General features: G+C 41.0%; 1 protein-coding gene across 7 annotated transcripts in view; it reads left to right on the top strand.

Moving 5' to 3' along the window:
* The window catches only part of LOC105479670 (Rho GTPase activating protein 24), a 531,861-nt gene that overhangs the window by 447,250 nt on the left and 67,203 nt on the right, over positions 1–17,408 (top strand). For 6 of the 7 annotated variants that reach the window (XM_071092610.1, XM_071092608.1, XM_071092611.1 and 3 more), the window contains one exon: positions 208–330. In XM_071092610.1, coding sequence (XP_070948711.1) covers positions 208–330 — 123 coding nt within the window. Of the gene's footprint in view, positions 1–207; positions 331–10,071; positions 11,103–17,408 lie in introns of those variants that run through there. The other variant, XM_071092613.1, reaches the window with a different exon arrangement.

Below are 17,408 nucleotides of genomic sequence, written 5' to 3'. Positions count from 1 at the left end.
TCCAGCTTTCTCCTGAAAACATAAGAGTCTCTCCTTTTTAAAATTTTTCTTTCCACTCAGAAACCATTGTAAATATTTCAATTCATTGGGTAGAACTTAGTACGGGCTGTCTTAGGCACAGTCTTTGTTTCAGGGGTTCCTCTGTAGGCTGATGATGAGGAATCTCTGGATGCAACCTCAGCTGCATGTGTTACTGTGTTTTCACAGGAGGCGATCGAGATCGGATGACAGCAAATCATGAGAGCTACCTCCTCATGGCAAGCACCCAGAATGATATGGAAGACTGGGTGAAGTCCATCCGCCGAGTCATATGGGGACCTTTTGGAGGAGGTGAGTGTACTTTAAAATCATGGAAAAATAGAAAGGTAGACCAAACCTGTTCATCCCTTTCCCCCAGCGAATGCTACTATTAGCTCCTGTATTCAAGGGGGTGAATGTTAAAATAAATTGTAAATTGTTCAACATTATTTTTAGACAAAAATCCTGCAGGTTTAATTTAGATCATGTATCATTAATGACGAACCTTCTTCTGTGAATATGTTAAATGATTAAAAAAAATTTTTTAGTGGTTTTTTTTTTAGTTTTGCATTTTCCCATGTTACCAACAATACACAGTTATGGGACTCACACTGTAAAACTAGATTAGTTAAGAACAGCTAGACATGAAGTGAGAAATTTATGACTACTGGTTCTGGAAGATACCCCAGCCCCCAAATGCTCAATAGTATCAAAGAGGAATGCCACAACTTTTGATAATAATCTGATGATTATTCGAGTAAAAACATGCTTCAGATCAGTTAAGTGTTTGTAAATTTGAAAGTAAGTTTTTAAAAGGTTTGAGTTAACATCGGATTGAGAATGCACCATGTCAAGAATAAGCTAAAAAGATGCTATGAATAGAATTAAACAAAGGAAGAAAAGATTAAAGATGTGATCTTGGTATGCCAAAAAATAGAAAATATAATCATATAAACAGAAAACTTATCTAATGAAAATGAGCAAATGGACCAAAAAAAAGCACAAAATTATTTATCTACAACCACAGTATATTTCCAAGAACATAATGCCTAATTTTTATACGGTGATATAGTTAAAAATAAATTGTATTAGGTCAAATTTACACTTTATAAACAATTACCATCCTCATATTTATTTTCCATTCTTGTGTATATTGTCAGCACCCTGAATTGAGACAGTGATTTTTTTATCTCTAAACATATCAGATGTTTCTTTGACTGACTGACCATTTTATATTTTAAAATAACTTCAGAAGTTTAGTTTTAAAAGTTGGTAAGTTAAAGTTAAAATAGTAAAGATTCATTGAAAACATGATATTTTACTAGATTAATGGCACGTGTTTGTAAAGTGTCTATGTTTTTTTTTCTGCATGCTAATACAGCATTTTTATTAAAAAAAAGTTGCACTTGTAATAATTTCTTTTTTTTTAAATTTATTTATTATTATTATACTTTAAGTTGTAGGGTACATGTGCATAACGTGCAGGTTTGTTACATATGTATACTTGTGCCATGTTGCTGTGCTGCACCCATCAACTCGTCATTTACATCAGGTATAACTCCCAATGCAATCCCTCCCCCCTCCCCCCTCCCCATGATAGGCCCCGGTGTGTGATGTTCCCCTTCCTGAGTCCGAGTGATCTCATTGTTCAGTTCCCACCTATGAGTGAGAACATGCGCTGTTTGGTTTTCTGTTCTTGTGATAGTTTGCTAAGAATGATGGATTCCAGCTGCATCCAAGTCCCTACAAAGGACTCAAACTCATCCTTTTTTATGGCTGCATAGTATTCCATGGTGTATTTGTGCCACATTTTCTTAATCCAGTCTGTCACTGATGGACATTTGGGTTGATTCCAAGTCTTTGCTATTGTGAATAGTGCTGCAATAAACATACGTGTGTATGTGTCTTTATAGCAGCATAATTTATAATCCTTTGGGTATATACCCAGTAATGGGATGGCTGGGTCATATGGTACTTCTAGTTCTAGATCCTTGAGGAATCGCCATACTGTTTTCCATAATGGTTGAACTAGTTTACAATCCCACCAACAGTGTAAAAGTGTTCCTATTTCTCCACATCCTCTCCAGCACCTGTTGTTTCCTGACTTTTGAATGATTGCCATTCTAACTGGTGTGAGATGGTATCTCATTGTGGTTTTGATTTGCATGTCTCTGATGGCCAGTGATGATGAGCATTTTTTCATGTGTCTGTTGGCTGTATGAATGTCTTCTTTTGAGAAATGTCTGTTCATATCCTTTGCCCACTTTTTGATGGGGTTGTTTGTTTTTTTCTTGTAAATTTGTTTGAGTTCTTTGTAGGTTCTGGATATTAGCCCTTTGTCAGATGAGTAGATTGCAAAAATTTTCTCCCATTCTGTAGGTTGCCTGTTCACTCTGATGGTAGTTTCTTTTGCTGTGCAGAAGCTCTTTAGTTTAATGAGATCCCATTTGTCAATTTTGGCTTTTGCTGCCGTTGCTTTTGGTGTTTTAGACATGAAGTCTTTGCCCATGCCTATGTCCTGAATGGTACTACCTAGGTTTTCCTCTAGGATTTTTATGGTATTAGGTCTAACATTTAAGTCTCTAATCCATCTTGAATTAATTTTCGTATAAGGAGTAAGGAAAGGATCCAGTTTCAGCTTTCTACTTATGGCTAGCCAATTTTCCCAGCACCATTTATTAAATAGGGAATCCTTTCCCCATTTCTTGTTTCTCTCAGGTTTGTCAAAGATCAGATGGCTGTAGATGTGTGGTATTATTTCTGAGGACTCTGTTCTGTTCCATTGGTCTATATCTCTGTTTTGGTACCAGTACCATGCTGTTTTGGTTACTGTAGCCTTGTAGTATAGTTTGAAGTCAGGTAGCGGGATGCCTCCAGCTTTGTTCTTTTGACTTAGGATTGTCTTGGAGATGAGGGCTCTTTTTTGGTTCCATATGAACTTTAAAGCAGTTTTTTCCAATTCTGTGAAGAAACTCATTGGTAGCTTGATGGGGATGGCATTGAATCTATAAATTACCTTGGGCAGTATGGCCATTTTCATGATATTGATTCTTCCTATTCATGAGCATGGTATGTTCTTCCATTTGTTTATGTCCTCTTTTATTTCACTGAGCAGTGGTTTGTAGTTCTCCTTGAAGAGGTCCTTTACATCCCTTGTAAGTTGGATTCCTAGGTATTTGATTCTCTTTGAAGCAATTGTGAATGGAAGTTCATTCCTGATTTGGCTCTCTGTTTGTCTGTTACTGGTGTATAAGAATGCTTATGATTTTTGCACATTAATTTTGTATCCTGAGACTTTGCTGAAGTTGCTTATCAGCTTAAGGAGATTTTGGGCTGAGACAATGGGGTTTTCTAAATATACAATCATGTCATCTGCAAACAGGGACAATTTGACTTCTTCTTTTCCTAACTGAATACCCTTGATTTCTTTCTCTTGCCTGATTGCCCTAGCCAGAACTTCCAACACTATGGTGAATAGGAGTGGTGAGAGAGGGAATCCCTGTCTTGTGCCAGTTTTCAAAGGGAATTTTTCCAGTTTTTGCCCATTCAGTATGATATTGGCTGTGGGTTTGTCATAAATAGCTCTTATTATTTTGAGGTACATTCCATCAATACCGAATTTATTGAGTGTTTTTAGCATGAAGGGCTGTTGAATTTTGTCAAAAGCCTTTTCTGCATCTATTGAGATAATCATGTGGTTCTTGTCTTTGGTTCTGTTTATATGCTGGATTATGTTTATTGATTTGTGAATGTTGAACCAGCCTTGCATCCCAGGGATGAAGCCCACTTGATCATGGTGGATAAGCTTTTTGATGTGCTGCTGAATCCGGTTTGCCAGTATTTTATTGAGGATTTTTGCATCGATGTTCATCAGGGATATTGGTCTAAAATTCTCTTTTTTTGTTGTGTCTCTGCCAGGGTTTGGTATCAGGATGATGTTGGCCTCATCAAATGAGTTAGGGAGGATTCCCTCTTTTTCTATTGATTGGAATAGTTTCAGAAGGAATGGTACCAACTCCTCCTTGTACCTCTGGTAGAATTCAGCTGTGAATCCATCTGGTCCTGGACTTTTTTTGGTTGGTAGGCTATTAATTGTTGCCTCAATTTCAGAGCCTGCTATTGGTCTCTTCAGGGATTCAACTTCTTCCTGGTTTAGTCTTGGAAGAGTGTAAGTGTCCAGGAAATTATCCATTTCTTCTAAATTTTCCAGTTTATTTGCGTAGAGGTGTTTATAGTATTCTCTGATGGTAGTTTGTATTTCTGTGGGGTCGGTGGTGATATCCCCTTTATCATTTTTTATTGCATCAATTTGATTCTTCTCTCTTTTCTTCTTTATTAGTCTGGCTAGTGGTCTGTCAATTTTGTTGATCTTTTCAAAAAACCAACTCCTGGATTCATTGATTTTTTGGAGGGTTTTTTGTGTCTCTATCTCCTTCAGTTCTGCTCTGATCTTAGTTATTTCTTGCCTTCTGCTAGCTTTCGAATGTGTTTGCTCTTGCTTCTCTAGTTCTTTTAATTGCGATGTTAGAGTGTCAATTTTAGATCTTTCCAGCTTTCTCTTGTGGGCATTTAGTGCTATAAATTTCCCTCTACACACTGCTTTAAATGTGTCCCAGAGATTCTGGTATGTTGTATCTTTGTTCTCATTGGTTTCAAAGAACATCTTTATTTCTGCCTTCATTTCGTTATGTACCCAGTAGTCATTCAGGAGCAGGTTGTTCAGTTTCCATGTAGTTGAGCGGTTTTGATTGAGTTTCTTAGTCCTGAGTTCTAGTTTGATTGCACTGTGGTCTGAGAGACAGTTTGTTATAATTTCTGTTCTTGTACATTTGCTGAGGAGTGCTTTACTTCCAATTACATGGTCGATTTTGGAGTAAGTACGATGTGGTGCTGAGAAGAATGTATATTCTGTTGATTTGGGGTGGAGAGTTCTATAGATGTCTATTAGGTCTGCTTGCTGCAGAGATGAGTTCAATTCCTGGATATCCTTGTTAACTTTCTGTCTCGTTGATCTGTCTAATGTTGACAGTGGAGTGTTGAAGTCTCCCATTATTATTGTATGGGAGTCTAAGTCTCTTTGTAAGTCTCTAAGGACTTGCTTTATGAATCTGGGTGCTCCTGTATTGGGTGCATATATATTTAGGATAGTTAGCTCTTCCTGTTGAATTGATCCCTTTACCATTATGTAATGGCCTTCTTTGTCTCTTTTGATCTTTGATGGTTTAAAGTCTGTTTTATCAGAGACTAGTATTGCAACCCCTGCTTTTTTTTATTCTCCATTTGCTTGGTAAATCTTCCTCCATCCCTTTATTTTGAGCCTATGTATGTCTCTGCGTGTGAGATGGGTCTCCTGAATACAGCAGACTGATGGGTCTTGACTCTTTATCCAGTTTGCCAGTCTGTGTCTTTTAATTGGAGCATTTAGTCCATTTACATTTATGGTTAAGATTGTTATGTGTGAACTTGATCCTGCCATTATGATATTAACTGGTTATTTTGCTCGTTAGTTGATGCAGTTTCTTCCTAGCCTCGATGGTCTTTACATTTTGGCATGTTTTTGCAATGGCTGGTACCGGTTGTTCCTTTCCATGTTTAGTGCTTCCTTCAGGGTCTCTTGTAAGGCAGGCCTAGTGGTGACAAAATCTCTAAGCATTTCCTTATCTGTAAAGGATTTTATTTCTCCTTCACTTATGAAACTTAGTTTGGCTGGATATGAAATTCTGGGTTGAAAATTCTTTTCTTTAAGAATGTTGAATATTGGCCCCCACTCTCTTCTGGCTTGTAGAGTTTCTGCCGAGAGATCTGCTGTTAGTCTGATGGGCTTCCCTTTGTGGGTAACCCGACCTTTCTCTCTGGCTGCCCTTAAGATTTTTTCCTTCATTTCAACTTTGGTGAATCTGGCAATTATATGTCTTGGAGTTGCTCTTCTCGAGGAGTATCTTTGTGGCGTTCTCTGTATTTCCTGGATTTGAATGTTGGCCTGGCCTACTAGGTTGGGGAAGTTCTCCTGGATGATATCCTGAAGAGTGTTTTCCAACTTGGTTCCATTTTCCCCCTCACTTTCAGGCACCCCAATCAGACGTAGATTTGGTCTTTTTACATAATCCCATACTTCTTGCAGGCTTTGTTCATTTCTTTTTCTTCTTTTTTCTTTTGGTTTCTCTTCTCGCTTCATTTCATTCATTTGATCCTCAATCGCTGATACTCTTTCTTCCAGTTGATCGAGTCGGTTACTGAAGCTTGTGCATTTGTCATGTATTTCTCGTGTCATGGTTTTCATCTCTTTCATTTCGTTTAGGACCTTCTCTGCATTAATTACTCTAGCCATCAATTCTTCCACTTTTTTTTCAAGATTTTTAGTTTCTTTGCGCTGGGTACGTAATTCCTCCTTTAGCTCTGAGAAATTTGATGGACTGAAGCCTTCTTCTCTCATCTCGTCAAAGTCATTCTCCGTCCAGCTTTAATCCGTTGCTGGCGATGAGCTGCGCTCCTTTGCCGGGGGAGATGCGCTCTTATTTTTTGAATTTCCAGCTTTTCTGCCCTGCTTTTTCCCCATCTTTGTGGTTTTATCTGCCTCTGGTCTTTGATGATGGTGATGTACTGATGGGGTTTTGGTGTAGGTGTCCTTCCTGTTTGATAGTTTTCCTTCTAACAGTCAGGACCCTCAGCTGTAGGTCTGTTGGAGATTGCTTGAGGTCCACTCCAGACCCTGTTTGCCTGGGTATCAGCAGCAGAGGCTGCAGAAGATAGAATATTTCTGAACAGCGAGTGTACCTGTCTGATTCGTGCTTTGGAAGCTTCCTCTCAGGGGTGTACTCCTCTCTGTGAGGTGTGGGGTGTCAGACTGCCCCTAGGGGGGGTTGTCTCCCAGTTAGGCTACTCAGGGGTCAGGGACCCACTTGAGCAGGGAGTCTGTCCCTTCTCAGATCTCAACCTCCGTGTTGGGAGATCCACTGCTCTCTTCAAAGCTGTCAGACAGAGTCGTTTGCGTCTGTAGAAGTGTCTGCTGCGTTTGTTTAGTTTACTGTGCCCTGTCCCCAGAGGTGGAGTCTACAGAGACAGGCAGGTTTCCTTGAGCTGCTGTGAGCTCCACCCAGTTCGAGCTTCCCAGCAGCTTTGTTTACCTACTTAAGCCTCAGCAATGGCGGGCGCCCCTCCCCCAGCCTCGCTGCTGCCTTGCCGGTAGATCACAGACTGCTGTGCTAGCAATGAGGGAGGCTCCGTGGGTGTGGGACCCTCCCGGCCAGGTGTGGGATATGATCTCCTGGTGTGCCTGTTTGCTTAAAGTGCAGTATTGGGGTGGCAGTTACCCGATTTTCCAGGTGTTGTGTGTCTCAGTTCCCCTGGCTAGGAAAAGGGACTCCCTTCCCCCTTGCGCTTCCCAGGTGAGGCAATGCCTCACCCTGCTTCAGCTCTCACTGGTCGGGCTGCAGCAGCTGACCAGCACCGATCGTCCGGCACTCCCCAGTGAGATGAACCCAGTACCTCAGTTGAAAATGCAGAAATCACCGGTCTTCTGTGTCACTCGCGCTGGGAGTTGGAGACTGGAGCTGCTCCTATTCGGCCATCTTGCTCCGCCCCCCCCCGCCAAGTGTCTATGTTTTAACAGTATCTTCTGTTAGGGAAAGGGAAGGTTCCTAACCAGGATGACCATTCATTCCAATTTCCTTAGTAAGAGCGGTTTACAACTTTTGTCCCAGGCTAATTACTGATCTTGCTACCTTTCACTCCCATGGTGTTCAAGTTTGGATGACAACACATATGGTTACCTTATTCATAACCCAAAATGGCTAGCAAGTCACTATGTAAAATACTTGAAAACACCAGCTGAATCCCCACTCCAGTACCTTAGCAGAGGATTCCTCATAGTTATGCAGTAAGGAGTTCCCCTTTATCCATGGTTTCAGTGGCCACTGGTCAACTGCAGTCTGAAAATATTAAATGGAAAATTCCAGAAATAAACAATTCATAAGATTTAAGTCGCACATTGTTTTTAGTAGCATGATGCAATCTCATGCTGTCCTTCCCAGGATGTGAATCGTCCAATTGTTCAGTACATTCACGCTGCACACACTACCTGCTGCCCATTAGTAGCCATCTCAGTGATCAAATCGACTGTCACAGTATCACAGTGCTTGTGTTCAAGAAAACTTTGTTTTACCTAATAACTGACCCGAAGTGCAAGAGTAGCTAATATTGGCAATTTGGATATGCCTGCCTGCCTGCCTGCCTTTCTTCCTTCCTTCCTTTCTTCCTTCCTTCCTTTCCTCCCTCCCTCCTTCCTTCTTTCCTTCCTTCCTTCCTTCCTTCTTTCCTCCTCCTTCCCTTCTTACCTCCCTTCCTTCCTTGTTTATTTTTATATTGGGTTTCTGTTCAATTGTTTTTGAGGCAATTTTTATGAAAGTGTCTAGTCCAGAATCTGAGATCTGAGGAGAGTGATAATTCATTAATAGTGATTTTGTTTTTCTTTTTTTTTTTTTTTTTTTTTTTTTTTTTTGAGATGAAGTCTCCTTCTGTTGCCCATGCTGGAGTGCAATGGCACAATCTCAGTTCACTGCAACCTCTGCCTCCCTGGTCCCAGTGATTTTCCTGCCTCAGCCTCCCCAGTAGCTGATATTACAGTCGCCTGCCACCACACCCAGCTAATTTTTTTGTATTTTTAGTGGCGATGGGGTTTCACCATGTTGACCAGGCTGGTCTCAACCTCCTGACCTTAGGTAACGCACCCGCCTCAGCCTCCCAGAGTGCTGGGATTACAGGTCTGAGCCATCGCGCCCAGCCCAATAGTTCTTGTAGCTCTGATTGCTTAGCTACTGATTGTTAGCTCTGATTGTTAGCTACTACTAAAATCAGATCTTTCCCGTATATTTCTGCCTCCTAATGAAAAGAGTTGATTCAGAGACCCAGCAAGGCAATAAGAATACTATTTGTTAATAATCCTTACGATGAACAATTGGCATGTAGGCAGACAGAGGTTAATTAAGAGGTAACGTGTTCTTGCTTAGCCACAGACCAAGTGCACAATCTTGGATGTGTAGTTTTACTTCCCTTACCTTTGGTTTTACTCACTTGTGAAATAAGAAAATTAGAAGAAAAAAATGCTTTCACTTCCCAGCTCCAAAATCCTGTGATTACAGGAGTTCTTTGTAGATCAGTGCTCAGGTCAGCGGATTTTTCTGTTGGCTGAAGTGCTTGAAGGGCAGCACTGTTTCTCTTGGTGGTGCTGAATTACACTTTGTGATTCTTTATTTTCTTAGCAGTGTGCTGTGACACAGAAGGTAAAATACCATTTGAACAACAGGGCAGAACTAAATAATAATAATCCTTTCAATGACAAAAGATTACCTACATGGTCATGCTAGTCAGAGTAATGATGTTTTTAATGGAAGAACCTTTTTAACACTCCTCATGGTCTTGTAAAGCTTCTGCCGAATGTCTGGGAAGGAACACAGTGGCCTTGGGGGTCAGCTGGGGTTAAGGCACTAACATCCAAATCAGTTCATGGAACAGCCAAGTGGATGAATGATTAACCCAGCAAGTAAATTGTTCAGTGAGTAGGACTGAGAGGCTTGGTGGACATGGGGGCTGGGGTGCAGAAGGTATGTGCAAGAGCATGGACGAATGTTGAAAACAGAATTGGTTTGCAAACTATGCCTGGAGAAATATATATGTGTGTGTAAATAAACCCACACAAATACGTGTTGATGTGTTTGCAGCTTTACCCACAGACTCTTTGCCACTGGACTTTAAATACTTTTCTGTTTTAGGGACATACACATACACATGCATAAATACGTTTTCAGGGTATGCATGTTAAATCAGTGCTCACAAATGAATTCACTTACAAATGATTTGGAAAAAAAAGTAAAACTTGTATGGGAAGAGAATAAATGCAGGTATGAAGGGGCAAAAAGTTTACCCCCTGGGGGTTGGTTTGGTGCCCTGTGATTTCTGGAGGGGCTGAGCCAGCCAGCTGTAAAAGTGTTACACAAGACAAGAGCTGGGAAGTCAACACAAAGTCAAAAGAAAAAGAAAGGGGTTCACACCGCAGCGTGGCATTCTCCCTCCTCCCCTCATCCTGTTGTGACTGCACCTGCTGCATGTGACCGGCGGGCACTGGAAGCAGCCGCAGCCACACAGCCTTGGTGAGGAGCCACCGCAGCCCTGCCAGCTCCCTCCCAGCTCTCATTGAGAAAAGGGGAGACGGAGCAGGAGGAGGGGGAGGAGACGCTCCCTGCAAAGCTGCCTCCCCCTGCAGATCCAAGGAGCCTCTTGGAATGGGCACTCGACTGTTCTGACGTGGTGATTCCCTCAGGAGTTTGAAGACAGAAAGGAAAGGGGAGAAGCCTGCAGAGAGCATCAAAGGATGAGGGGTGCTATAAAAGGAGCAGGGGAGTCCTTTGAAAGAAATCTATCATGCACTGAAATGCTTTCTGGAGAAGGTGCCATTATTTTCCTCCCCTCTTGCTCAGATGAAAGGAGCCAGCAAGGACAGTCCTGAAATTTTCCTCAGGGGCCTTTTTGTCATTGTTCCTCTTTCCTCTTGCACAGGGCTATTTGCTGACCTTTCCAGAGGAATCTCAGTCCAGCTGAGAAGACAGTTCTTAATAAAAACAAAAAAATACAAAAACCAATTCCTGCTGTTTGAATGAGAATGGTAGCTTGCTTGCTGCAGTTCTTTTCCTGTGACATTTTGGAATGTCTGCAGAAACTTTAAAAAAAAAAAAAAAAAAAACCCTTAAAAACTCCCTGGATTAGGCAAGAGAAAAGGAAGTATTTTTGCTAAAAAGGAATAAATGAGAGGTGGTAATTTATCCCTAAGCCAGGACCTGGATGATCAAAACCTTCAAGTTTTAGGAATCAGCACTTCAAAAATAACAAATAAACAAGCATGAGGAGTGACTGTGGGGTTTCGCTCAGAGGCAGGTTTTAAAGGAAGCCAAAACCGGGTTCAGAACTTCGGGCCTGTATGATGCCTGAAGACCGGAATTCTGGGGGGTGCCCCGCTGGTGCCTTAGCCTCAACTCCTTTCATCCCTAAAACTACGTACAGAAGAATCAAACGGTGTTTTAGTTTTCGGAAAGGTAGGTAGATGATATGATCATGTCCTTTTTATAAATACAAATAATATTCATATTCTCTTAGGTTTTAAGGTCTGTTTATGCTCAGATAAAATGGGAGTTTGGAAACCAAGAGCTTAGGACTGTACAAGAGTGATTTGTGTGTGTGTCCTTGCTTGTCTATACTTATTTTCTGAGGTTCATTTAAATCTGTGTATTATTGTCGGTGAATAGGTGGGGTAGGTGGGGCTTAAAGAATAGTGATCCTATGGGGATCACCTTGACTGACAGGGTCCTAAGCAAGCTGGGCTGACCGTCCTCAGAGGAGGGACCAGAGTGATCTTGGGCCCTTCCTACACCCGAATCAAGCAACCACGTTCTGACCCCTCAAAACAGAGCCCTCGCAAATCCCTGTGCTGTGTTCCCGTCACCTTGGTTTTGATTCTGGCTGCCTGTGCTTGCCTCACCTCCCCTGTTGAGAAAAATTTGATAATAGAATTATCCGGTTTTGATTCTGGCTGCCTGTGCTTGCCTCACCTCCTCTGTTGAGAAAAATTTGATAATCGAATTATCCGGGCTGACCCATTTTCAAGAGGCTTTCAACCATATTGATGAATATTTGCTGGGAATAGGAGTCACCCTGACTTTTCAAATATATTGCAAGGCGGCACTGGGAGAGGGCAAAGATAAGAACTATCAGGAACAGGGGTAGGAACATAGAACAACTTAAGATCAATAAAAGAAACGAAGACATTTCTGAATTGACTTATTTTAGGGGAATTAGAGAATATAAAATAGGTAAAATAAAATGTTTTCAGGAAAGGCTTATGGATCAAAATATTTAAAAACATCTTTTTGCTTTAAGATGAGGATAATTAAGTGGAATGGCTGTTTAAATAGAAACTAAGTAATTATAATGTTAATGACATGTACAGTAAGCTAATAATTTAGTGAGGCCCTGAATTGAATGACATCTAAGGTTGTTTTTCTCCCTCACACCCTTTTTTTGATTTGCCACTCATTAGTTAATCTTCCCTACTTAGTAACTAACAAAAAGTAAAACAAAAACAAGAAAAATCAAAATTACAAAATATGGTGGAAACTTTTTTTTTAAGGAAACTATTGTTCCTGCAGAGTGTTTTCCTTTGCGTACCTAAGACATGGCAACAATCACTGTCATATATTATCAGCAAGGAATTCAGGTGTTAATTTACATTCCTATGTCATCCTCAAAGATAATTAAATGAGAGATGCATGTCTCATATTTTTATAGGTCTACAGGGATTTTCTGAATACCATAGGATTGCATCATTGATAGAGAAATTAACAATGACAGAAATGTTTAAAGGCTCAGGGACTAATTGCTTAAAAGATAGTTTCCTCTTCTAGTTCCCCAGCCCATCAGAAACTAAACTGGTTCTATCCAAACACAACTTTTCGGGGTTACTGCTGTTCATTTGTAACATGAGACATTTGGAGGATTATTAATGTATCTTTAAATGACTTTTTTTTTTTTTTTTTTTTTTTTGGCTTTTGCCACCTTTCCGTCTCCCATAGAATCCGTGTGAACACACTGCTGTTCCCGATGCCTTCCTCCCTTTCTCCTTAAATACCAAGCGGGGAAGGCAGTGCCTGGGAACAACATTCCCATGGACTGGCAAATGGCCAACACCGAGTAGGGCACAGCTTCCATCTATCCTCTCCTGGGGGGCTATTTTTAAAGGCTGTCCTTTTCTCTGCAAAGCCTTAGCAGTTTGGGGAATGTCCAGCATTTGAACCAGGATGAAGAGTTTTTTTATTTACAAAGCTGTATTCTGCTTTCTGTCGAAAGGAGAAAGGAGAGGAGGTGCAGGAAGCATTCAGCGGTTTTACGCTTCCTTTCCATTCTCTGGAGCCCGCTGCATTCCAGGCTCTCTCTGTTCAAGGGCTGCGTGCCCACAGTTCTGCAGTGGGGCCCTGGGAGCACAGGCGCTCAGCTGCTGCAGCCCCAGCCCGCCGCCACCTTGCTCTGCTGCACTCATCACTCAGGGCAGCAGCAGCGTGACGCACAGGGGTTTTACATCTTTATTGAAGGTCTGACCTTGAAAAGAATGAACTCGTCTCTCAATTCTGGGTTCCTAAAACCATGCCACCTTGAGAAGAGTGTGTCCTTTTGTGCTTTCTTTAATTTCCTGGGTACTCAAGTGTTTCAAGAAGTGGCCTGGGTTTCTGCGTTCCTCTCCCAAACCTGTCCGAGAGAATCAGTTTAAGTCATTTTAAGGAACACAACAAGGAGAATGTTTGAAGCCAGGAAAAATGCCCAGAGGTTAAAAAAAAAAAAAAAAATGTTGACGTGGCTACTTTTCCTGATCCACATGTAAAACATGTTTTGTTTTGTTTTTTCTTTTTTCTTTTTTTTTTTTTTTTTTACTGTTGTCAAAAGTAGGCCAACAGCAGAGGAGACATGCTGCATTTCTAGCGGTTTTAGAAATGCTGTCAGGATAAAGTGTGGAGTTGAGTAAAAGTTTCCAGAGGCCTGGTTACATTAGAGCTTGCATGTTGTACAAGCTGAAACTCACCTCTCAGAGCACCTTTCTCTTCCAGACCTCTTCTGTTCTTTGCTACCCTTTCATCTCTCACTCTTTCGGTACTAATTAAGGTCACTGAAAATGATTTCCCAGTGGTTTGAAAAATCCAGGAACCAAGAAACATCTATTAGGCAGGAAAGTGGGGATTGTAGTGCTTTGAATTTATGTTCCGTTGAGATAAAGATTATAAGTGAATTTTTTACCCTGTTGATTTTGAAACTACAATTTTTCTTTCCCTCTATAACAAGACTATTGGCAGTATAACCAATCCTTTGATTACCTGGGAATGTATAACACCAGGGTCTGAGCACTTGGGTCTAGTCATAAGAGGCTAGATTCCTTGATTGTTGTGATCCCAGGATGCTAAATTAGATTTTTAAAGTCCGACTCTATCTTGATTTTTTCATGAACTGCTCCTTTCTTGGAGATAAGTGATCATCAGGTCCTCAGTGGCTTTTCCTACACAGCAAACGCTTGGTGATCATGTACCATTTTTTCTTCTTTACGTCCTTCCAGCTCCGTTTCCATTTCCATCACCTTCACTCTTTGTGCCTTTATTGCTCCATGTATACAACTTACTTTAACCTAGTGGCTTTTCAAGACAGCATTCATCCTCACCTCTGTGCACCCCCAGCACTCTTCACAAATTCCTACAACACACAGGCCATCTTGTGAAGCATTTCCCTATCTGTATTTCTAGAACCGTGCTGTCAAGCAACTTTCCACAGCTCAAAAGATTTTTATGATCCCCTATTGCTCACAGGAGGAAATCCTATTTCAAGTAACTATAAAGGCCCTCCGACAAATTCTGATAATCCCCTGGAGTATAAGCCCCCTAATTCCCCAGACTGTTTCATCCTTTCTCCTAAACACATGTCCTACACCACTTCTTCATGTTTCTTCACTTTGTTTCCTCCGCTGTGATGGTTTCTTCCCCATTGTCTGTCCCAACTTTATGCTGTCTTCAAGGCATCACTGGATCTAATTTCTTCAGCAAGCTTTCTCTGTTTAACAATTATATGCTCCTAACTCTATAGCTCTTATGTTTTATTTTATTTGTATTTATTTGTTTGTTTGTTTTGAGATGGAGTCTCATTCTGTCATCAAGGCTGGAGTGCAGAGGTGCAGTCTCAGTTCACTGCAACCTTCACCTCCTGGATTCAAGTGATTCTCCTAGCTCAGCCTCCTGAGTGCTGGGATTACAGGCACCCACCACCATACCCAGCTAATTTTTGTATTTTTAGTAGAGATGGGATTTCATCACATTGGCCAGATTGGTCTCAAACTCCTGACCTCAAGTAATCCTCCCACCTTGGCCTCCCAAAGTGCTGGGATTATAGGCGCAAGCCACTGCACCCAGCCTACAGCTCTTATATTTTACATATGCTGATTATTGGCCACTGTATCCTCATAGCCACTTTGAGGTGCTTTATACACATTTGTAGTATACACACATGCACACACACACATATTTATTCCCAAAGTGGAGAATGGCAATAGATCTGTTCAATCAGGGATTCAAGATTGATTATAAACCAGTGAAGTACAGTGTTACTATCTATCTATTCCCACGAGTCCATAGGCAATAGAATGTCTTTACAGTGGTGGTGGACAAGACCAACATCCTCTTTAAAATGTATTGTACGTTATATATGTTATAATCACATTTATGAAAATGGATTTGTCCAACAAAATACCACTATCCAAATCTATATAATTTTAAAACATGTATAAAGGACTAGCTCATTAATTCATATATCGATGTTTTATGGAGCCTCTACCAAGTGGTGCTGGGAATGAGAAGGTAAACAAACAGGTTGTCTCAAATCTATGAATTCACAGACTCCTTGGGAATAACAAAACATAAATAATTACTTTGTGATAAGCAATACACCAAATTAGCTATTAAGTTGGAGGTGCCCCTGAACAAAAGGCTGACCACAGGCTCCTGTGGAAACCCAGTGATTCACATAAACTAAAGGAAATCAGGTTTGGTCTTTGAAAGTTACAAAAAGACATTTTCTCCTATGTGATACTAAGATAATGGTGAGAATGCCTTGGAAAAATTATGTTTGAATTAAATTAATATAACATAGTGAAAAATGAAAGACTTTTAGAATCATATGGAGCTGTGTTTGTATCCCAAATCTGCCACTTTCTAGATGTGTGACCTCAGACAGGTCACCTACCATCTTCAAGTCTGTTTCCCTGTTTGTAGAAAAGGGACCCCCTTGTAGGATGTCTGTGAATACCAAATAAAGAAATACATGCGGCCGGGCGCGGTGGCTCAAGCCTGTAATCCCAGCACTTTGGGAGGCCGAGACGGGCGGATCACGAGGTCAGGAGATCAAGACCATCCTGGCTAACACGGTGAAACCCCCTCTCTACTAAAAAATACAAAAAACTAGCCAGGCGAGGTGGCCGGCGCCTGTAGTCCCAGCTACTCGGGAGGCTGAGGCAGGAGAATGGCGTGAACCCGGGAGGCGGAGCTTGCAGTGAGCCGAGATCCGGCCACTGCACTCCAGTCTGGGCGACAGAGCGAGACTCCGCCTCAAAAAAAAAAAAAAAAAAAGAAAGAAAGAAAGAAATACATGCAACTTGCCTGACTTGGAACCTAGTATCTATAATTACTCCACTGGTCAAAGACCTAGTCCACTGGGTCGCTATGTACACCTTCTAACACTTTCTTAATCTTTCCTGGCCTTTATTGTTTTCCTTCCTTCCCCTCTCTGACCTTGAAAAGGGTAAAGGTTCTACCAACATTCACTGGTTATGATAGACCTTGAGCTCCTTGGAGTAAAGGCTTTCTATCTATATAATATTTTGTGGCTACTTAGAAAGTTGGTGACAGAGTGAAGTAAGCTTTGCCTGTCTTTCTTAGTTCTGTACTAAAATAGATGTATTTTACTTTGATTTGCCCATTTACTATGGGTGAATATTCATTTTAATGGAAAATTCTTGCCATCCTGGTGATACCAGGATTTATCCTGCTAGCAGAGTTGCAGTAAGCAGAGGATAAGTCAAGGCAAATTCCCATTGTGGCTGAGTATGTGATCTATAGACAAGAAAGGATAAGGAACCCAAAATTAATGGCACAACTCAAGAATTATCAATGAGTTTCATTTGACATTGAAATTATTCATTTATTTTCTATTATTGGGGAGGTAAAGTGTTTTGTTTCCATGCATGCATTTATTCCATAAATGTTTATGGGGCATCTGTGTGTCACCCATCTTGATAAGTTCCAGGGACATAAACAAAAGGCCTTGACTATGGTAAAATAGAATTAAAGCTTTGGAGTCCTTTACACCTGGGACCAATCCCAGTGTGGTCCTTGTGTCTGTGGCACCTTGCCTAAACCTCTCCGAAGCTCATAGGATAGATATACAGTATGTAACTGCTTTCTTATACTTAATAAATGTAAAACAATTATTTCATTATAATAAATGTAAAAGTAAACTCCTCTTTTTACTAGTCCAGCACAGGTTAGGCATCTAAATAAATAATTTCCATGCAGAATGTTAAGGAATAAAGAAACATATCAAGCTTTGTGTCTAGGGTAGGGGATGAGGCAATGGAATGTCAGTAAAGACTTGACACAGGAGATGTATGAGTTGACTCTTACAGGATAAGGTTTCCTACGCTGACTTACAAAGGCAGGACCTACCTTCTAGAAGGAGGCATGAAGACATGACAAGCAATACATAGTTCAGCATAGTTTGAGAGCGTATTATTTGTGAGGAAGCAAAAGAAATGAGAGTGG

Source organism: Macaca nemestrina, chromosome 3 (genome assembly GCF_043159975.1).
Source record: "Macaca nemestrina isolate mMacNem1 chromosome 3, mMacNem.hap1, whole genome shotgun sequence".
Classification (NCBI taxonomy): domain Eukaryota; kingdom Metazoa; phylum Chordata; class Mammalia; order Primates; family Cercopithecidae; genus Macaca; species Macaca nemestrina.
This window is presented reverse-complemented; position numbering and strand designations above follow the sequence as displayed.